Source organism: Entelurus aequoreus, linkage group LG21 (genome assembly GCF_033978785.1).
Source record: "Entelurus aequoreus isolate RoL-2023_Sb linkage group LG21, RoL_Eaeq_v1.1, whole genome shotgun sequence".
Lineage (NCBI taxonomy): Eukaryota > Metazoa > Chordata > Actinopteri > Syngnathiformes > Syngnathidae > Entelurus > Entelurus aequoreus.
This window is the reverse complement of record NC_084751.1, coordinates 33934153-33957495: the sequence shown is the minus strand read 5'-3', so window position 1 is coordinate 33957495 and position 23343 is coordinate 33934153. Positions and strand designations below refer to the sequence as shown.

The window sequence follows — 23343 nt, the reverse complement described above, 5'->3', positions numbered from 1 at the left end:
CGTCATATTGAACTGTGCCTTTCATGCCGTCATGGAACGACTTGATCATGCTCAGGAGTCTCGGTGGGCAGCCAATCTTCGCTAGGACTGTGAAGAGCCCATCCCTGCTGACAAGGTCGAACACTTTGGTCAGGTCTATGAAGGCCAGAAAGAGGGGCTTGTGCTGCTCTCTGCACTTTTCTTGCAGTTGCCTGATGGTGAAGACCATGTCAATGGTTGATCTTTCCGAGCGGAACCCGCACTGTGACTCTGGGTATACTCTATCAGCAAGCTTCTGCAGTCTGTTCAGGAGGACGCGTGTGAAGACTTTGCCTACGATGCTTAGGAGAGATATTCCTCTGTAGTTGTTACAATCGCTTCTATCACCCTTGTTCTTGTACAGGGTAACGATGTTGGCGTCTCATGTCCTGAGGTACTGCTCCTTCCTCCCAGCACTGACAGAGGAGGTCGTAAAGATGTTCCCTCAGTGTGCTGTCGCCACACTTGATGACTTCTGGTGGTATGCCATCCTTCCCAGGCGCTTTCCCTGAGGACAGGCTGTCAATGGCCTTCTTCAGTTCAGCCACAGTAGGTTTCTCTTCCAGTTCAACCATGAGAGGGAGGCTTTCAATGACTGCAAGGGCATCGTATGTGACTTGATTCTGTCTGGAGTACAGTTCGGAATAGTGTTCCACCCATCTGCTTGCCTTTGTCCTGGATGGTCTCGCCCGTGGCAGACTTCAGTGGTGCTGTAACCTTCTTGGTGGGGCCCATGGCTTTCTTGATGCCTTCGTACATGCCCCTGATGTTTCCAGTATCAGCCGCTAACTGGATGCTCTGGCAGAGCTGGAGCCAGTATTCGTTAGCACATTGCCTTGCTAGTCTCTGTACTTTGCTCTTGGCAGATCTGTACACCTGCAGTGTCCTCTGGCTGGGGGATCGTTTGTATTCCAGGTGAGCTCTGTGGCGTTCTTCTACGGCTGGAGTGAGTATAGAGGAGTTGGCCTCAAACCAGTCGTTGTTCTTTGTCTGCTTCTTTCCAAAGACCATCATGGCAGTGCTGTGTACTGACACTCTAATGCGGTCCCATCTCTCTGTGGCTGAGCCACCAGGAGGCTCTGAGTCAAGCACCTCGGAGAGAGATTGGGTGAATTCCGCTATCTTGTCAGGATGTGCGGTCTTGCTCACATTTATGCGGGGTTTGCCCTGGGGCCTGGAGCAATGGATCTTCTTAGGCAGAAGTCTCATCTTGGACTACACCAGCGAGTGATCAGTATCGCAGTCAAGGCTGTGAAAGGTGCGGGTAAGGAGGACGCACTTCAACGGAGATCGCCTGGTGATGATCAGGTCTAGCTGGTGCCAGTGTTTGGAGCGAGGGTGTCTCCAAGACACTTTGTGCTGAGGCTTTGTCTGGAAGAAGGAGTTGGTGATGCTGAGGTCATGGTATGAGCACAACTCCAGGAGTCGTTGCCCATTTTTTCATCTTTCCAACACCAAACTTTCCAAGACAGGAGGGCCAAGAGTCGTGGTCAGCGCCCACTCTGGCGTTGAAGTCACCCAGCAGTATCAGGTGCTCTTCTTTTGGGATCCTGTAGATAAGAGAGTCTAGCTGGCTGTAAAACTCGTCCTTGGTATCCCTGGTGGCGCTGAGTGTTGGTGCATATACACTGATCAGGTTGACGGGCCCAGTGGTGGTGTGGAGACGGAGTGATAGCAGTCTTTCTGTGCCTTGTTGACAGGGTTCTATCATTCCCGGATACTCGTACCCTAAGCCCGTAAGGCAGGCGGACTGTGGCGGGACAGCACCTATTTGGCTGGGGGCTGCCCAGCTTGAGGCGGGCGTTAGTTGTCCAATGAGACGTGGTGTTCTCTCCCACCGACGAAAGCAACCCCTGGCGCCAGCTCTACGTCAATCAAGCAGATGGCTTATAACCGGTAACTTGCTTCCCGTGTTGTTTCGACACTTTGCAGCGAAGCTAGTGTCCTCTCCAGGGCGCTAGCCTGGGCAAGGTGGTATAAAGAATAAGCTGTTGCCCATTAGGCAGATCCCCCCTCTCCACGCAGCTGATGGATCCAAGGGAAAGGTAAAACCGATACATCTTGGCACCAGCGGCATCGCAGGAGTTGCCGGAATGACTATGAAGACAAGGTCAGACCGCCTTAGGGACTCCGGCTCCGGATTTGATGTCAGGGTTGACTTCCCTTAGCCTTTGGTTATCCAAAACCTGCCCGCGAGGCAGCGGGAGACTCGTGGAGTGCGGGGACGTCTCTCTGCCCGTGCAGGTCCATGTAGACCTGCCCACTGCCTTTTGGCCTGTACGGTATATTTTCAGTTCATTTATATATTTTATTCCCATAGCAGTAGTTACTCCTATCCTTGTTTTGAATTCCATTCAACTTTGCTTAGTTACAAAAGTGATGCAGAATGAAGGGGAAAATATGTGATGTATTACTGAAAGATGATATTTTTTGACGTTCTTCTCTCCCCCCCAGGAGCTGCCACATTTTAAAGAGCTCATCTTTGAGGACTTTTCTCGCTTCCTGCTTGTGGAAAATATGTTTGAAGAGGTGGTGCTGCAGTCCGTCACCAAGGACATCATGATGGGTGAGGGTCAAGATGCACTGAGACATTGAAGCAACCGATTATCACATGACTAAAATGTGTGTGTGTGTGTGTGTGTGTGTGTGTGTGTGTGTGTGTGTGTGTGTGTGTGTGTGTGTGTGTGTGTGTGTGTGTGTGTGTGTGTGTGTGTGTGTGTGTGTGTGTGTGTGTGTGTGTGTGAGTGAGTGTAGCTGTGAAGGAGGCTGCCGTTCAGAGGAGGCACAATCTCTACAGGGACAGCATTGTGATGACCAACAGTGACCCCAACCTCCACCTGCTTGGAGAAAGCTCCCCTGTGGACTGGGCCACCAAATTTCCTAGCGAGGATCCGGAAGCTGTGAACAGTGGCGGCGAGGACGGATGTTCTGGCAACAGACGCAAGCAGGTGGTGTCCATGATTCAGCTGGACGGAGTACCTCTGCCCTACGAGTCGTGTTTGGAAGTTCCAGGGGTGGAGCTCATCCCGGAGGAGGACGCCGTGGCAACCGCAGAGGAGGAGGACGCTCACCTGAGCAAGGATGATCTGGATGAAATCAAAGATCTCCTCGATCGCGTGGTAGAGTTGGATGTGGCGCTACCCGACACCACCGCCAACGGGACGATCACCCTGGAGGACGGCCTGCAGGAGGAAGTGAGCCGGGTCACCTCCGTTGTGGAGGACGTCTCTAGCCCGCAAGACAATAGGTCTCCGCGCTCGATCCTCCAGCAGCTGGTAGAAAACAAGAACCAGAAAGTCGATAAGGTGGTAGTTCCAGGGGTGGAGCTCATCCCGGAGGAGGGCGCTGTGGCAACCGCAAAGGAGGAGGACGCTCATCGGCACCTGAGCAAGGACGATCTGGAGAAAATCAAAGATCTCTTCGATCACTTGATAAATTTGGAAGTGGCGTTACCTGACGCCGATGCCAAGAACCAGGAAGCCGATAAGGTGGCAGTTCCAGGGGTGGAGCTCATCCTGCAGGAGGGCGCCGTGGCAACCGCAAAGGAGGAGGACGCTCATCGGCACTTGAGCAAGGACGATCTGGAGGAAATCAAAAAACTCCTCGATCACTTGATAAATTTGGAAGTGGCGCTACCTGACGCCAATGCCAAGAACCAGGAAGCCGATAATTTGGCAGTTCCAGGGGTGGAGCTCATCCTGCAGGACGGCGCTGTGGCAACCACAAAGGAGGAGGACGCTCATCGGCACCTGAGCAAGGACGATCTGAAGAAAATCAAAGATCTCCTCGATCACTTGATAAATTTGGAAGTGGCGCTACCTGACGCCGATGCCAAGAACCAGGAAGCCGATAAGGTGGCAGTTCCAGGAGTGGAGCTCATCCAGCAGGAGGGCGCTGTGGAAACCGCAAAGAAGGAGGACGCTCATCGGCACCTGAGCAAGGACGATCTGGAGAAAATCAAAGATCTTCTCGATCACTTGATACGGTTAGATGTGGCGCGACCCGACGCCGATGCCAAGAACTAGGAAGCCGATAAGGTGGCCGATAAAGGCGGCATCAAGGTGGTGGAGTTTGCAGCAGAGGAAGGCGGCGGCGAACAAACTGCGAAGTCCGCTTCTGAGTCGTCACCCCAGCTGCCATTAGCGACAGACACAAGCTCCGGCGTGGAGGCGGTCAAAAACATCCCCAACGGGGAGGACACGGTCGTCGACACGGCGGAGGTGGAGGTGGAGGTGGAGGTGGTCGTAGCGTAAAAAGACTACCACGTGAGGGAAATGTGTTGACTTTATTGTTATTGCTTTGTTGATGTTGCACACTTGAAGACCAATTCTCTCCTTTTTGCTCTCTTCAATACTCGCCATGCAAGCTTCCTTCCTATTTTACGGCACGACACAGAACGCACCACACTTTTATACTCACACTTTTATACAACCATCTGGACTTTCTCTGGGGTTCTTCCAAACACAACAACAAGCCAGGAAGTTCCAGCCGTACCTCGGGTTTGACGTTTTCCTCCAAAACCTAATTGCAGGAAAAACCGAGGTATCACTGAATGGTTTACTTTTAGTCCATCAACAGGGGCCACAATATAATCCATGTCTTTTAACTACTACACTTTTTCAAATGATTATATATTTTTCTAAGTGTTTCTTTGTATTTATACGTTAAGTGTGTTTAACAAGTTATCGGTGTACCTATCGTCGCAAGTAGGCGACATAAACGTGAAGATTAGTGGCCTCCAGATAGTGTTGAAATGTCACTTTTTATATTTGTCGTATTTTCACGTTCCTTATTATGGGGGAAATTATTTTCTTCGCTCAAATTGTTCCGGTGAGCCATAATATTTGCAGAACTTACAATGATTGGCTGAAGAAAAAGCCTCATGTTTAATTAACTTATGACAGGCGTGTCTGGTGGTTAAATAAGGTCTCTGGGAGTGTGTGGCACACTCACTGGCTGTATTGACACTGTTGCTGTTTCATAATGACGCCATCTGCTGGATTAAAAACGTCACATTTAACCTAAAAATGATATTAATGGCAAATGTAAGTTTTATACAACTAGTCAATGAGCCACAAAAAACTGATGCACTCCGACTTCTTTCAATATGAGCTGTCACGCATGAGCGGAATGTTCTGGTGAACACAGTTTGATGTTTCACAGTAAAATGACACAGCAGTTGTATCGCACACATGTTTTGTTTTTTTTCCTTATAAAGTGATACACACATCAGGTTATTGAGGGACATATTTTACGCCAGAAAAAGTGAGGATATTTTTATCAACTTTAAGAAGAAAAATAAGAAATAAAAAGGGTCTGTCCTCTTAAAAATTGCAATGAAGAGCCAATATTCCATTTCTGTAGTCATTTTTTCTTCAATTTTGGGGAAGACATATGCAAATCCTTCACGTTGAAAATGAAAAGTTTGATTAGTTTTGAAATCGGCTACTTTTCTCAACTTTTACCGCCTTTTTAATCCTATCCTAAATATCGTACAGTTTTAGGCACTCACTGTTTTATTTATTCTGAATATCTGCCTGGTTGTGCTTCACAGACATGTCATCTCGATATATGTATGGAACATTTATTGATTAATAAAGTTATTTCATCATCAGTGCTGCATAGTTTCATCGCGTTTTTTCCTTTGTTTTCATTCCAAGGGGGCCGATGCAACTTTTTCATTTCTGATACGATACCATTAAATATAATTCACTTCACTATTGCAACCTTAAGTAGTCCGATACAGTATGAGCAAGGATCATAATTACTTGTATTATTTTGCAGTGTGGAATGTTAGAAAAGGTTTGATCAAGCAAAACTGTCACTAACAATCGTGAATGGACTTATGCTGTCATTACGTTGGAGTAGAGTGGGAATTGTTTTTTGGTGACACCTAGTGGTCACCATAGTTCATAAAATTAAAGCTTATGACACAGTAAATTGAGTGATGCGGACACGTTTGTTACTGGATGCTTTCTAATACGCTTCTGCCTTGGAGACTTTGTATATGTAAGTAATATGCAACTATAATGAGTTTATACTTCTTTATAGTGACAAATGTGCTGTTTTAGACTGCGGTATTGCTCATATAATACTGCATATTTTGGTATCAGAGTGATATCAAGTAAATATGGGTATTGGAGGGTATAGCTGATGCCCATATCGATACTTTTTATTTAAAAAAAATATAAGAAGTAGAATGATAATTTTTTTGCCGACACCTAGTTACCATAATTCATTACATTTTAAGCTCATGACGCAGTAAATTGAATGATGCAGACACGTTTGTTACTGGACACTTTCTAATACGTTTCTGCCTTGGAGACTTTGTATATGTAAGTAATATGCAACTATAATGATTTGATACGTGTTTATATTGACAAATGTGCTGTTTTAGACTGCGGTATTGTTCATTTAATACTGCATATTTTGGTATCGGAGGGCTATCAAGTAAATACGAGTATAGTTGATGCTCATATCGATACTTTTTATTTTTTAAAATGTAATAAGTAAAGTGATAATTTTTTTGGGTGACACCTAGTGGTTACCATAATTCATTAAATTGTAAGCTCATGACGCAGTAAATTGAATGATGCGGACACGTTTGTTACTGGATACTTCCTAATACGCTTCTGCCTTGGAGACTTTGTATGTGTAAGTAATATGTATCTATGATGATTTGATACTTATTTATATTGACAAATGTGCTGTTATAGACTTCAGTATTGCTCATATAATACTGCATATTTTGGTATCAGAGTGATATCAAGTAAATACGGTATTGGAGGGTATAGCTGATGCTTATTTAAAAAAATGTAAGAAGTCGAGTAGTAATTTTTTTTGCCAACACCTAGTGGTCACCAGAATTCATTAAATTTTTTAAGCTCATGGCGCAGTAAATTGAATGATGCGGACACGTTAGTTACTGGATACTTCCTAATACGCTTCTGCCTTGGAGACTTTGTATATGTAAGTAATATGTATCTATGATGATTTGATACTTGTTTATATTGACAAATGTGCTGTTTTAGACTGCAGTATTGTTCATTTAATACTGCATATTTTGGTATCAGAGTGATATCAAGTAAATACGGATATTGGAGGGTATAGCTGATGCTCATATCGATACTTTTTATTTTTAAAAATGCAAGAAGTAGAGTACTAAATTATGCAAGTATGCCCTTTATCACTTGTTGTGTCAAATGAAAGCAACAATATGGAAATAACAGTATCTGTGAAGATAGGTAAAGAAAAAAACATGGAAATCCTTTAAAGCGTCCCAGCACCAGAGGATTTTTCTTTATTGGACAACTGAATATACAAAACAAAAAAAGTCACTTTCAATCCAGTATGTTTGACACTGAATTATTGTTCGGAAAATTTCAAGTTACGCACATAGTACAACCAGCTTGAGTCACACTTCAGCCCAGAAGGTGGCGGTATTGCGCCACCAAAGTTTGTTTCAAATTGCACACTTTATTACATAGTGTAGCGTCCCGGAAGAGTCGGTGCTACAGGGATTTCTGGGAATTTGTGTTGTGTTTATGTTGTGTTGCGGTGCAAATATTCTCCCGAAATGTGTTGGTCATTGTTGTTTAGTGTGGTTTCACTATATGGCACAGATTTATGACGGTGTTGGTGTTTTTTATACGGTCACCCTTAGTGTGACATGTATGGCTGTTGACTAAATAGGCACTTCATTCACTAATGCAATTTTGTCCAAATTAACATTAGCATTTAGTCGGGGCTTTGGTCATGCATTATTGAAGGTGTCGTTGACATCTTTGAATAAATGTAATGCCGTACAACTTGCTTCCTCTACATGTATATTACATCTTTGTCAAGGGAAACTCTATACTCGAATTCTTACTTAATAGGATAGTGCTGCTGGGATAGGCTCCAGCTCTCCAAGATGGACACGTGTTAGACCAGTGGTCCCCAACCTTTTTGTAGCTGCGGACCGGTCAACGCTTGAAAATTTGTCCCAAGGACCGAGGGTTTTTTTTTTTGTTTTGTTTTTTTTGTCATAAAAAAATACAATCATGTGTGCTTACGGACTGTATCCCTGCAGACTGTATTGATCTATATTGATATATAATGTAGGAACCAGAAATATTAATAACAGAAAGAAACAACCCTTTTGTGTGAATGAGTGTAAATGGGGGAGGGAGTTTTTTTGGGTTGGGTTGGTGCACTAATTGTAAGTGTATCTTGTGTTTTTTATGTTGATTTAATAAATAAATAAAAAAAATTTTTTTTTTTAATTTTTTTTTTTCTTGTGCGGCCCGGTACCAATCGATCCACGGACCGGTACCGGGCCACGGCCCGGTGGTTGGGGACCACTGTATTAGACAATGTATGGATGGAGTACCGTACATGTGTTTTTAATGTATCGCTTTTGTTAAGTGTCATGTTATTTTTAAAATAAAGTTTTGAAAAAAAAAAAAGCATTTACACACCGACGCCGTCAGTACTATACGATAGACGTCACATTCGGTAGACACCGCAATGGCTGCTGGGGCGGCAGGAAATTCAGCAGCCATCTTGAAAGGGGCATCTACTCGTATTTCAGCAGCAGAAACAACGGGGGGAACGTAAACAAATCATTGTTCTGCATATTCTTGCTCAAATCGTCGGACCGTGGAAAAACAGGTTGGGGGGGGGGGGGGTGTTTACAACTTTTTTTTTCTTTTTTTTTTTTTTATTGAACAACAAACATACATTTATAATTCACACAAAAGTCAAGGCACTTTCAACATCAAGGAAAGAAAACAAAAGCAAATACAGAGAGTAATAATACAAAAAAATACAAAATGGGCTACCTAAGTCACTTTAAATGTTTTTAATAGAGATGTCCGATATTATCGGCCGATAAATGCGTTAAAATGTAATATCGGAAATTATCGGTATCGTTTTTTTTATTATCGGTATTGTTTTTATTTGTATTTTTTATTTTATTTTATTAAATCAACATAAAAAACACAAGATACACTTACAATTAGTGCACTAACCCAAAAAACCTCCCTCCCCCATTTACACTCATTCACACAAAAGGGTTGTTTCTATTATATATCAATATATTTCAATACAGTCTGCAAGGGATACAGTCCGTAAGCACACATGATTGTGCGTGCTGCTGGTCCACTAATAGTACTAACCTTTAACAGTTAATTTTACTCATTTTCATTAATTACTAGTTTCTATGTAACTCTTTTTATATTGTTTTACTTTCTTTTTTATTGAAGAAAATGTTTTTAATTTATTTATCTTATTTTATTTTATAAATTTTTTTTAAAAGTACCTTATCTTCACCATACCTGGTTGTCCAAATTAGGCATAATAATGTGTTAATTCCACGACTGTATATATCGGTATCGGTTGATATCGGTATCGGTAATTAAAGAGTTGGACAATATCGAATATCGGCAAAAAGCCATTATCGGACATCCCTAGTTTTTAACAAGGATATCAATTTAAGGGCTTTTGAACTCTTAATCATTCTCCAAGATAATTGTAACCCATTAAGCTTATTAGAAAGTGCAGGCCTTACTTTCATAAATCGACATTTATGGGGTGTTTACAACTATTATTTGTCTGGTCACTTCCGGCAAGTGCGCAACAACAGGAAGTCGATTTGGGACAGCACTTCTCTGTCAAAATACACGCTCTCTATGGAAGCGCGTGAATTGAGATGTAAATGTTTTTAAAACTGGGTTGTGGTAGACAATTTTGTCTAGTTTGTGTTGTGTGCCCAACTTGTCACTAATTAGTTAGTGCACTCCAAGCTTAATAATACACCAATAAATAGGGATGTCCTAGGTTCCATTCTAGAGGCTAACCTTTCCTGTGATAAAATGGCAACCAAGGTAATCAGAAAGGTTAACCAACGAACGAGATTTCTCTACAGAATCTCCTCTCTGGTCAACAAAAGCACCATGAGGATTCTGGCAGGAACTCTCGTTCAACCCTTTTTCGATTACCCATGCACCTCCTGGTACCCTAGCACCTCCAAAACCCTCAAATCTAAACTCCAAACATCTCAGAACAAGCTAGTCAGGTTACTTCTAGACCTCCACCCCAGATCCCACCTCACTCCTACCCACTTCTCTAAAGTGGGCTGGCTCAAGGTGGAAGACAGAGTTAAACAACTTGCACTGAGCCTAGTCTATAAAATCCACTACACTTCCCTGATACCGAAGTACATGTCAAACTACTTCCTTAACGTAAATGACCGCCATAACCACAACACCAGGGGGAGCTCCACTAACCACGTTAAACCCAGATTCCGAACTAACAAAGGTCTTAACTCATTCTCTTTCTATGCCACATCAATGTGGAATGCGCTCCCAACAGGTATAAAAGAAAGGGCATCTCTATCCTCCTTCAAAACCGCAATAAAAGTTCACCTCCAGGCAGCTACAACCCTAAACTAACACCCTCCCCGGATTGCTAATAATCAAATGCTAATAATCAAATGTAAACAATCAAATGCAGATACTTTTTCTTATGCCTTCTGACCTCTCTCTCTCTCTCTATGTCCACTACTTGCTGTCCATATCCTACCTCCCCTCCCCTCCACACCCCTGATTGTAAATAATTCAATGTGATTATCTTGTGTGATGACTGTATTATGATGATAGTATATATCTGTATCATGAATCAATTAAACAAGTTGAAAAACTTATTCGGGTGTTACCATTTAGTGGTCAATTGTACGGAATATGTACTTCACTGTGCAACCTACTAATAAAAGTCTCAATCAATCAATCAATCAATCAATGTCCGATAATGGCTTTTTGCAGATATCCGATATTCCGATATTGTCCAACTCTTAATTACCGATACCGATATCAACCGATACCGATGTATACAGTCATGGAATTAACACATTATTATGCCTAATTTGGACAACCAGGTATGGCGAAGATAAGGTCCTTTTAAAAAATTTTAAAAATAAGATAAATAAATTAAAAACATTTTCTTGAATAAAAAAAAAGTAAAACAATATCAAAAGAGTTACATAGAAACTAGTAATTAATGAAAATGAGTAAAATTAACTGTTAAAGGTTAGTACTATTAGTGGACCAGCAGCCCGCACAATCATGTGTGCTTACGGACTGTATCTCTTGCAGACTGTATTGAAATATATTGATATATAATGTAGGGGCCAGAATATTAACAACAGAAAGAAACAACCCTTTTGGGTGAATGAGTGTAAATGGGGGAGGGAGTTTTTTTTGGATTGGTGCACTAATTGTAAGTGTATCTTGTGTTTATTATGTTGATTTAATAAAAACAAAACAAAAACAAAAACCGACACGATAAAAAAAAACGATACCGATAATTTCCGATATTACATTTTAAAGCATTTAACGGCCGATAATATCTCTACCAATAAAGCGTGTTGTCTTTTTCTGCCTTTTATTCCCGCTCTTACTTCTTCAACTTCCTGGTGTCCAACACACAACACTTGTCCTCATATCCTGTGTCCCCCTCCTTTAAGTTCCCCTTACAATAATTCCGGTATTGTCCTGTGACCCGAGTATACAGTAAGTTGTTTTTTTACTATATATTTGTTTTTTATTTTGTGTGCGTGTTTTGTAATCTAGTGTTAATGATCGAGGGAGTCGGGAGAGAACTTTAGTTCACACTCTCATACAGTAGGTGGCGCAAGTGCACCTCTAAGCTTGAGTGCCGCCGCCATTACTCAAGAAGAAGAAAAAGAAGAAGTAAGGCTTTGACATCGTACTCGTACACGTGCTGGCCATGCCTTACGGATTTTGGTGGAAAACAACAACAAACTGGACGTTTTTGTTATTTGTGTGCCATTTCGGAGTTGATAAAATGTCACGATAATATGAAGAAAAGAAAACCCGTTTATAGGATATAGTTTTTGTTAAGTCTGATCAGCAACATGCACAATCTATGGGACAATCCTCCATATGTTTTGTGTTGAACTTTTTTTTATTTAAAAAAAATGGATTACCAGTTTCCCCAGCAGCTTTTTTCTTCATACTACAACTGTGGACCACCGGACTTGACGCTGAAACATTGTGCTGGAAATTGGGGCAGCTACGATCGTGTCAGACTTCAGGTTGGTTACTGACATACAGTCGTGGTCAAAAGTTGACATACACTTGTAAAGAGCATAATGTCATGGCTGTCTGGAGTTTCCAATCATTTCTACAACTCTTATTTTTTTTTGTGATAGAGTGATTGGAGCACATACTTGTTGGTTACAAAAAACATTCATGAAGTTTGGTTCTTTTATGAATTTATTATGGGTCTACTGAAAATGTGACCAAATCTGCTTCGTCAAAAGTATACATACAGCAATGTTAATATTTGGTTACATGTCCCTTGGTAAGTTTCACTGCAATAAGGCGCTTTTGGTAGCCATCCACAAGCTTCTGGTTGAATTTTTGACCACTCCTCTTGACAAAATTGGTGCAGTTCAGCTAAATGTGTTGGTTTTCTGACATGGACTTGTTTCTTCAGCATTGTCCACACGTTTAAGTCAGGACTTTGGGATAATGTAGTGGAAAGTCCAGGTTGTCAATGAGAACCAAAGTAGATTTAACACAAGAGTTTTATTTTACTCATAATCAAATGGTACAATGGTTGGGTTGAGTTGTCTAGCACACAGAAAGTTTCCCCCCGGGCGCGCCCGTCACCATGAAAAAGATGGTGGTGCCCAAAACACTGTCTTCGTTTGGCTTTATCCCTTTCTTATCTCTCTTGTTAGTGCGTCAATGTCTTATTTTGTTTTCCCTATCTGTTCCATAACAACTCGAATCTTTCAGACAGTCAACACATTCAGTTAGACAGGTTGGCACGACTTAAAGTTCACTTTTGTCCCACAGAAGAGGAAGAGAAATCAAAATGAGCATACATTTTTGACAGACATGAACTATAGGTCAAAGGTCAGAAATTCTACGACAATAACCATTCTAAAACCCTTAATTCTAGCCTGATTTAGACATTCCTTTATCACTTTTGACGTGTGTTTGGGGTAGAGATGTCCGATAATATCGGCAGTCTGATATTATCGGCCGATAAATGTTTTAAAATGTAATATCAGAAATTATCGGTATCTGTTTCAAAAAGTAAATTTTATGACTTTTTAAAACGCCGCTGTGTACACGGTCGTAGGGAGAAGTACAGAGCGCCAATAAACCTTAAAGGCACTTCCTTTGCATGCCGGCCCAGTCATATAATATCTACGGCTTTTCACACACACAAGTGAATGCAAGGCATACTTGGTCAACAGCCATACAGGTCACACTGAGGGTGGACGTATAAACAACTTGAACACTGTTACAAATATGCGCCACACTGTGAACCCACACCAAACAAACAAGAATGACAAACACATTTCGGGAGAACATCCGCACCGTAACACAACATGAACACAACAGAACAAGTACCCAGAACCCTTTGCAGCACTAACTCTTCCGGGACGCTACGATATACACCCCCCGCTATCTCAACCCCACCCACCTCAACCTCCTCACCTGCCGTCCGACCGGCAGGAGGCCACAGGGAAGATCCAGAACACGTTGGGAAGACCGTCTTCCGACTGGCCTGGGAATGCCTTGGGATCCCCCGGGAGGAGCTGGACGAAGTGTCTGGGGAGAGGGAAGTCTGTGTTTTCTGTGGTTGGTTAAATGTAGGCACACCTCCGATACGCACGCGCAGATTGTATTACACGCACAAATGATTATAACGCATTTTTACACAAACTAAAATATTTAAACCCAGTTTTTTTAAAGATAACTATATAAAACCCAATATATACTTTAATGGCAGTCGGTCCGTGAGTTTATTAAAGGGGAGTTACCTTTCACAGTTTTTCAATCATTTTAATTTAAAACGCTAGTACTACCGTATTTTCCGCACCAAAAGCCACCCTGTGTTATAAGCCGCACATTCAATGAATGGCATGTTTCAAAACTTTGTTTACCTATTAGCCGCCCCGTGTTATTAGCCGCACCTACGCTGCGCTAAAGGGAATGTCAAAAAAACAGTCAGATAGGTCAGTCAAACTTTAATAATATATTACAAACCAGGGTTCTAACAACTCTGTTCACTCCCAAAATGTAATGTGCAAATGTGCAATCACAAAAATAGTAACACTCAAAATAGTGCAGAGCAATAGCAACATCAATAACTCAACGTTGCTAGAACGTTAATGTCACACGACACACAAAATAAACATTTAAAGCTCACTTTCTGAAGTTATTACTCATCCACAAATCCCTCAAATTCTTCTTCTCCGGTGTGCTTCACTTGTTTTTTGACAACATCTGTGATGTGGACGCGCGTGCAGTCGTAGATCAACAGGGACGGCGCTGCGTGAAAAAAGTCACCCGGTCTCTTCGCGTAAACGTCTATCAACCACTCGCTCATCTTTTCTTCATCCATCCATCCCTTCGAGTTAGCTTTTATGATGACGCCGGCTGGAAAGTTCTCTTTTGGCAAGGTCTTCCTTTTGAATATCACCATGGGTGGAAGTTTCTGGCCGTTAGCATGGCAAGCTAGAACCACAGTGAAGGACGACTTCTCATTCCCTGTAGTGCGAATATTCACTGTACGTGCTCCCGTTGTATCCACAGTGCGGTTCACAGGAATATCAAAAGTCAGTGGAACCTTGTACGCGTGTCTCTTAGTAGGAGCCATTTTGTGGTCTTTACAGAAACACACAAATGAAATGAAAGGTAATATCCGCACGCTTCTTCTTCTACGGGGGCGGGCGCTCACCTTGGCGGTTGCTTACAGTAGAAGAAGAAGCGCTTCCTCTTCTATGGGGGCGGTTGCTTACCGTAGAAGAAGAAGCGCTTCCTCTTCTACGGGGAAAAAAGATGGCGGCTGTTTACCGTAGTTGCGAGACCTAAACTTTATGAAAATAAATATTAATATTAATCCATATATAAGGCGCACCGGGTTATTAGCCGCACTGTCAGCTTTTGAGAAAATTTGTGGTTTTTAGGTGCGGCTTATGGTGCGGAAAATACGGTAATCCCTAATGCAGTGGTCCCCAACCACCTGTCCGGGGACCAGTACCAGTCCGTGACGCATTTGCTACTAGGCCGCAGAGTAACATTAAATAATTTATAATGGTTTGCATTTTTGCTGGCTCAACTTTCGCCTGTCCCACTAGACACACCAATAAGGTTATTTATAATGGAAGTAAAACAAATACAATAAATCGGATTATAAGGCAAACTGCAGATGAATGGTCTATTTTTTAATATTTTTTCATATATAAGGCGCACAGGATTATAAGGCGCATTAAAGGAGTCATATTAATTTTTTCTAAATGTAAAACACTTCCTTGTGGTCTATATAACATGTAATGGTGGTTCTTTGATCAAAATGTTGCATAGATTATGTTTTACAGATCATCTTCAAGCCGCTTTCTGACAGTCGCTTCTGGATGCGCCGTTTTGTGGGCGGTCTTATTTATGTGGCTCACCTTCAGCAGCGTCTTCTCCCCATCATCTTTGTTGTAGCGGTGTAGCGTGCAAGGACGGGAGTGGAAGAAGTGTCAAAAGATGGAGCTAACTGTTTCAATGACATTCAGACTTTACTTCAATCAATAACGGAGCAGCATCTCCTCATCCGGAAGCAACAACACCGGAAATGTGTCCTGTGAAAAACCGTCCGACTGGAACTCTAATAACTGAAGTTCCTTGGGTGAATAATGTAAACTCACTACACCGGTATGTTTTAGCGCTTTCATGGCGAGTTTACTGACAGAAATAAGTAAGAACTTTACACTACTTTATGTTAGAAATGGCAACAGCGGAGGATGAATGTCCCATAACAAGAAGATAGAGAAAAAGAAGAAATTTATCGACTACAAAGGCGGATTCGCGCAAACATTTTCAGGATTTATGCAGATCCCAAATACAGATCAGCTGGTACTAGAAGGTAAGAAAAGTTTATTTTGCATAATATTACAAAACAAAACGCCAGATAATGTCTTACCTTATACACACCATAATAATACTCGTATGTTGAAGCACATCAAACTGCCATCTACTGGTCGCACTTATTACACCATGTACCAAATAAAATTGCTTCGAGGTGGGTAAGCTCAACAAAACTTATTCCTTACATTAGGCGCACCGGGTTAAAAGGTGCAGTCGAGTTTTGAGAAGAAAAAAGGATTTTAGGTGCGCCTTATAGTCCGTAAAATACGGTGTATGTTGTGTACATGTATTGCATCATACATTGACAGATGAATGCTTCTCAAATGTTGGGAGAGAGAGCCATACAAAAAGTCTACTTTGTGTACTGTTTTGTTGGTTGTGTTCGTAAGAATGTCTTTGTTTCCTTTCTGGGTTGCAGGGCAGTTCTGCAACTCCCAGCAACTGGACTTTCACATCCAGACATCAGGTTCGAGGGGAGGTATGGTGTCACACAGAGCCAATACCAGTTCCGCTCTTCAACCCCAAAAAATGTAAGCAGCTGAAAGAGGTGTCATTGAATTCATGTGATTACTTCTCTCTCTGCGATACAAAGAGCAGAGGTGAATCTATCCACAGAAAAGACAAACTTACTTAAATATTTTAAAAAAAATCTGTTATTACACTGTAACTACCTGCTGATGTTAATGTGTATGTTAGTGTGTTATGATGTAAATTTTTCCCCATGGTCTGTGAACACACAGTGTCAGCAGAGAATGAGGAAGTGTGTGTTTAGGAGTGAAACACGGCGGGCACAAAGGAAATACTTGTTGGGATAGGGCCAGTTGTTAGTCGGACTTTGTATGTCTTTCTGGAAGCTACAATACATTATATTTTTATTTCTCTAGTAATAATACTTCTCAGAAATTGTATTTATTTGCTGCAATGGAGGTGATAATTATTAACTTATGGAAAGCGCTCCACACTGTGTATGAACAAACACATTTAGCTGCTAACAGCGTTGGTCAGAGGGGATCGGCTTTTTTAAGGTTTAATATTCAAACAAATGAGATTTAATATGTTGGTTTTCTTTATTTTTTCTTAAATTCATAACTGCATTGTGCTTAATGTATTATATTATTTTCTCTCGATTATAGTTTTCAAAGAGTTTAATTTCTATTTTCCATTTTAAACTTTCAGCCTTCCTTTGGTCTTCATATCCTCCGGATCCGCTGGACTTCACGGAGCATGTCAGTCCGTTCCTAGATCCAGCTGCGCTACTTTGCGCCAATATTTTTCTTCTTTGAGCGTCTCTAACAACCTGGTGTGTGTGCAGATGCAGAACTTCTTCTTTGATCATTGCCAAGACGCTTTTGGGTGCATGAGTGAAATTCTGGGGAAAGATTTGTATTCCAAGAAGGGAATGCAAAAGGTAAGTTTTTCCTCCGCGTTAGTTGGATTTAACACTACCGGTACTCAGATAAAAATAACTAATTACAGTTTTGGTCAAGTTTAATAGAGGTGGGAAAAAATGATAGATTCTCCGATGCATTATGATTACCATATTTTCCGGACTATAAGGCGCACTTAAAATCCTTTTTTTCTCTCAAAACTCGACAGTGTGCCTTATAACCCGATGCGCCTAATGTACGGAATAATTCTGGTTTTGCTCACCGACCTTGAAGCTATTTTATTTGATACTTGGTGTAATGATAAGTGTTACCAGTAGATGGCAGTCAAACATAAGAGATACGTGTAGAGTGCACTATGATGGCAATATGACTCAAGTAAACAACACCAACATTTTATATGTTCCATTGAAAATATAGAACATTACACACAGCAGTCAAAAATCTAACAAGATGTTTTAGTACGACTTTGGTAAGCTATGAAGCCGCACCGCTTGATGGATTGTACTGTGCTTCAACATACTAGTATTATTATGGTGTGTGTATAAGGTAAAACATTATCTGGCGTTATGTTTCGCAATATTATGCAAAAGCAAGTATTTTTACCTTTTGGTACCTGCTGATCTGTATTTGAGATCTGCATAAGTCCTGAAAATTTGTGCAAGTCCGTGCCGACACTGTAGTCTATAAGCTTCTTCTTTTTCTCTATCTTCTTGTTATGGGACATTCATCCTCCGCTGTTGCCATTTCTAATATAAAGCAGTGTAAAGTTCTTACTTATATCTGTCAGTAAACTCGCCATGAAAGCGCTAAAACATACCGGTGTAGTGAGTTTTTATTATTCACCCAAGGAACTTTAGTTATTAGAGAGTTCCGGTCGGACGTTTTTTCATGGGATACCATTTCCGGCGTTGTTATTGCACTGGTGAGCCACGGATGAGGAGATGCTGCTCCGTTATTGATTTAAGTAAAGTCTGAATGTCATTAAAACAGTTAGCTCCATCCTTTGACACTTCTTCCACCCCCGTCCTTGCACGCTACAACAAAGATGACAGAGAAAAGACGCTGCTGAAGGTGAGCCACGTAAGTAAGACCGCCCACAAAACGGCGCATCCTGTAGCGACGGTCAGAAAGCGGCTTGAAGATGATCTGTAAAACATAATCTTAGCAACATTTTGACCAAAGAACCACCATTACATGTTATGTAGACCAAAAGGAAGTGTTTTCAATTTAGAAAAAAATATTAATATGACCTCTTTAATGCGCCTTTTGTATGAAAATAGACCTGACTAGACCCGCTCATTGGCATTGGGCCTTATATTCCAGTGCGACCTGTGGTCCGGAAAATATGGTAGATAAAAAAATCAGAGATACAATATTATCCACACAGTACGTACAGCTGGCTTCAAGGCCTACTGAAACCCACTACTACCAACCACGCAGTCTGATAGTTTATATATCAATGATGAAATCTTAACATTGAAACACATGCCAATACGGCCGGGTTAACTTATAAAGTGCAATTTTAAAATTCCCGCCATACATCCGGTTGAAAAACTCCTTTGGATATGATTTATGCGCGTGACGTCACAAAAGCAACGGAAGTGGTTGGACCCCATCGGACCCGATAGAAAAGCCTCTTGTTTTCTTCGACAAAATTCCACAGTATTCTGGACATCTGTGTTGGTGAATCTTTTGCAATTTGTTTAATGAACAATGGAGGCTGCAAAGAAGAACGTTGTAGGTGGGATCGATCGGTGTATTAGCGGCTAAGTACAATACTTACAGCAACACAACAAGGACTACTTACTACGCCTAGCCGATGCTTGCCGCCAAACCCACGGATGAAGTCCTTCGTCGTGCCGTTGATCGCTGGAACGCAGGTGAGCACGGCTGTTGATGGGAAGATGAGGGCTGGCTGGCGTAGGTGGAGCGCTAATGTTTTATCATAGTTCTGTGAGGTCCGGTTGCTAAGTTGCTAAATTAGCCTTAGCGTCGTTAGCAACAGCATTTTTAATGGACAATGGAGACAGCAAATAAGAAAGTTGTAGGTGCGATCGGTGGAGCGGCGGACTACAGCAACACCAACACCAGGAGGTTGTGTTGTGTTTTGAGCAGGATAGCAGACGCACTACAGTGAGTAAGCCCACCGCCGCATCTAAGTTAGCTTCTATTTTTTTAGCTTCGCCAAGCTGAATATTATTAATCGTGTAATTACATGTTCATGGTTTAATAGTATTTTTGATCTTCTGTCTATCCATCCAGTCAGGGTTTTTTTAAATTTAGTTTCTATCTGCATTTGAGACTGCTATGCTATCAAGTTGGCTACGTAGCTAGGTTAGCTTCTATTTTTTTAGCTTCGAAAAGCTGAATATTATTAATCGTGTATTTACATGTTCATGGTTTAATAGTATTTTTGATCTTCCGTCTATCCATCCAGTCAGGGTTTTTTTAAATTTAGTTTCTATCTGCATTTGAGACTGCTATGCTATCAAGTTGGCTACATAGCTAGGTTAGCTTCTATTTTTTTAGCTTCGAAAAGCTGAATATTATTAATCGTGTATTTACATGTTCATGGTTTAATAGTATTTTTGATCTTCCGTCTATCCATCCAGTCAGGGTTTTTTAAAATTTAGTTTCTATCTGCATTTGAGACTGCTATGCTATCAAATTGGCTACGTAGCTAGGTTAGCTTCTATTTTTTTAGCTTCGCAAAGCTGAATATTATTAATCGTGTATTTACATGTTCATGGTTTAATAGTATTTTTGATCTTCTGTCTATCCATCCAGTCAGGTTTTTTTTAATTTAGTTTCTATCTGCATTTGAGACTGCTATGCTATCACGTTGGCTACGTTGCTAGGTTAGCTTCTATTTTTTTAGCTTCGCAAAGCTGAATATTATTAATTGTGTATTTACATGTTCAGTCACTGTGAATGTCCATTTCGCGTTCTCGACTCTCATTTTCAAGAGGATATAGTATCTGAGGTGGTTTAAAATACAAATCTGTGATCTACAATAGAAAAAGGAGAGAGTGTGGAATCCAATGAGCCAGCTTGTACCTAAGTTACGGTCAGAGCGAAAAAAGATACATCCATCACTGCCTCTCAAGTCCTTCACTGTAACGTTCCTCATCTACGAATCTTTCATCCTCGCTCAAATTAATGGGGTAATCGTCACTTTCTCGGTCCGAATCTCTCTCGCTCCATTGTAAACAATGGGGAATTGTGAGGAATACTAGCTCCTGTGACGTCACGCTACTTCCGCTACAGGCAAGGCTTTTTTATCAGCGAGGAAAGGTTGCAAACTTTATCGTCGATTTTCTCTACTAAATCCTTTCAGCAAAAATATGGCAATATCGCGAAATGATCAAGTATGACACATAGAATGGATCTGCTATTCCCGTTTAAAAAAAAAAAAATCATTTCAGTAGGCCTTTCAGCTTCTAGTTTGGCCTGGGGGGCGGAACTTCCGGTACAAGGATGGGAAGTGATGTGGGTTGTGGGGGTGAAAGGTTGTGGGAGTTTATGCGGGGATAGCAAGACACGTAGATTGAGCTTGCTGTTGGGGCGCGCTGCTTTTTGTGAATAAGATACACTGGAAATCTGCTTGAGCCATCATTCCTTGGAAGGTTAAAATATGATGACGCAGATAGACAACACACTTCTTTAAGCCACACATTTATGGTGACTAGTAAACATTCTGATTACCGTATTTTTCGGAGTATAAGTCGCTCCTGAGTATAAGTCGCACCGGCCGAAAATGCATAATAAAGAAGGGAAAAAACATATATAAGTCGCACTGGAGTATAAGTCGCATTTTTGGGGGAAATTTATTTGATAAAACCCAACACCAAGAATAGACATTTGAAAGGCAATTTAAAATAAATAAAGAATAGTGAACAACAGGCTGAATAAGTGTACGTTATATGAGGCATAAATAACCAACTGAGAACGTGCCTGGTATGTTAACGTAACATATTATGGTAAGAGTCATTCAAATAACTATAACATATAGAACATGCTATACGTTTACCAAACAATCTGTCACTCCTAATCGCTAAATCCCATGAAATCTTATACGTCTATTCTCTTACGTGAATGAGCTAAATAATATTATTTGATATTTTAGGGTAATGTGTTAATAATTTCACACGTAAGTCGGTCCTGAGTATAAGTCGCACCCCCGGCCAAACTATGAAAAAAACTGCGACTTATAGTCCGAAAAATACGGTACGTCAATGTACATGTACTGTGTCATGTAATGTAGACTGTACAGTACATGATGATTCCACAGAACATATTATGGGAGGCTAAGCCAAATGTGTGTTGGAGGTTAAGAATTTACACAAAGTTGTGTTGTTCATGTGCAGTGTCAACCAAGACATGCCGTAAACACAGGGAAGATAAAGCGCTTCATCGACATGCTGGATTTTCCAATGTGAGTGTCTGCATGCACAAAGTGTTTTGGAATAAAAACAAACATCTGACGGGTTAATGACGTCACTCTTTCAGATGCCACCAGACGTATTCCTCCACAGCAGTGCAGGCGTACAGTGCCCTGCTGTCAGACGTCTTGCCAAATGTGCCATCAGAGCTACTGGGCTCTCTGTTGTATGAGGAGCTGACCAAGCAGAGGGACAGTCTGCTTTTTTCCGAAGAGGCCACAGGGGGCGCTCTTGACTTTATTCCCTTTTGTGAGAGCGGAAACTCTCAGCGGGGCTGTCTCATCTACCCTGGAAACCAAGGACTAGACCGCCTCAGTATCCTACCTTTAGTATTATATTATAGTTTAGTGGTGCCTCAGTATTCTTAAGTACAGTAGTAATCCAATGAAAACTAAAGCAAAATCGTATGTTGATGGCATCTTAGAGGATCCTTAATGCAGTACATCAGACTTCCACACGGTGGCCCTGGAGCACCATGGAGACAAAGGTGTCTCTATGAACTCCAGCATTAGCAAACCATTCAGCTTCCAACTGAAAGGACCAATCAGACAGATCAGCTCTGCATCTTTGTTCAACGATTGTAAGTAATATACATTATTGCCAAAAATATCATCAGGACACACGGCATGGCTGTATATTTGCTTGGATTCGTCTCGGTCTGCAGGTTGTGTGGCGGTGAGGTCTGATCACCTGTATGGCGTTTGGAAATGCAGCGAGCAAGAGGAACCGCGTTTGCTGCAAGTCATTAAGAGCAGAGAGGCTGCTACCTGTGTCAGTGTCAGGTAAGATCGTGACGCCAGAAAGACTTAGGGCTGTTAGAAAAATTCATTTTTGCTTTGTCATCAGTCCTCACGTTTTAGGTGAAGTTCTGGTAGCGAGTGAAAGTGGAACAGCAAGTTTGTGGACTGTTGGGAAAGGGTGAGGAAACGTTTACAGTTAGTCTTCATTAACAAAAAGATTACCGGTAGTTGGGTTATAATGTTTTAATTCATCTGATAAAAAAAAAGTTTCTCCGCTCTGTCAGGATCCAGAAAGTTCGTGAAGATGACAGCAACCTTTACTTCAATGCCAAATCGTCATGGCGATGGTGTGAGTTCTCTGCTCACCCTCGAGTCATGTTGTACGCTGACAGGACTGGTGCTGAACTCTGCGATATCAGGGTGAGACCAAATTAATAATATAAAATATTTTTTTTAAAAACGGTTATACTTGTATAGCGCTTTTCAATGGGACAAGCGGTAGAAAATGGATGGATGGAGTAAAATAATTTGATTTTTTTTTTTCTGATATACTGTCTATACTTAAAAGTTAAAGTACCAATGCTTGTCACACACACTAGGTGTGGTGAGATTATCCTCTGCATTTGACCCATCACCCTCATCCTCTTTGAGGAGAGCGGAGCAGCAGCGGTGGCCGCGCCCGGGAATCATTTTTGGTGATTTAATCCCCAATTCCAACCCTTGATGCTGAGTGCCAAGCAGCGAGGTAATGGGTCCCATTTTTATAGTCTTTGGTATGACTCGGCCAGGGTTTGAACTCACGACCTACCGATCTCAGGGC

The 23343-nt window shown here is 41.5% G+C and overlaps 2 protein-coding genes across 6 annotated transcripts in view; both read left to right on the top strand.

The window, feature by feature from the left end:
• niban2a (niban apoptosis regulator 2a) overlaps nt 1-5635 on the top strand; it is a 92140-nt gene extending 86505 nt beyond the window's left edge. The window contains exons 13-14 of the mRNA XM_062031534.1: nt 2473-2584; nt 2773-5635. Coding sequence (XP_061887518.1) covers nt 2473-2584; nt 2773-4043 — 1383 coding nt within the window. The 3' untranslated portion in view covers nt 4044-5635. The remainder of the gene's footprint in view (nt 1-2472; nt 2585-2772) is intronic.
• Nucleotides 5636-11693: 6058 nt separating this feature from the next.
• The window catches only part of taf1c (TATA-box binding protein associated factor, RNA polymerase I subunit C), a 50197-nt gene continuing 38547 nt past the window's right edge, over nt 11694-23343 (top strand). For 4 of the 5 annotated variants that reach the window (XM_062031535.1, XM_062031536.1, XM_062031537.1 and 1 more), the window contains exons 1-10: nt 11696-12112; nt 16372-16483; nt 17130-17179; nt 17266-17361; nt 21709-21776; nt 21851-22098; nt 22232-22363; nt 22448-22565; nt 22630-22701; nt 22808-22943. In XM_062031535.1, the coding sequence (XP_061887519.1) occupies nt 11996-12112; nt 16372-16483; nt 17130-17179; nt 17266-17361; nt 21709-21776; nt 21851-22098; nt 22232-22363; nt 22448-22565; nt 22630-22701; nt 22808-22943 (1149 nt within the window). In that variant the 5' untranslated portion in view covers nt 11696-11995. Of the gene's footprint in view, nt 12113-16371; nt 16484-17129; nt 17180-17265; nt 17362-21708; nt 21777-21850; nt 22099-22231; nt 22364-22447; nt 22566-22629; nt 22702-22807; nt 22944-23343 lie in introns of all 5 variants that reach the window. The other variant, XM_062031540.1, reaches the window with a different exon arrangement.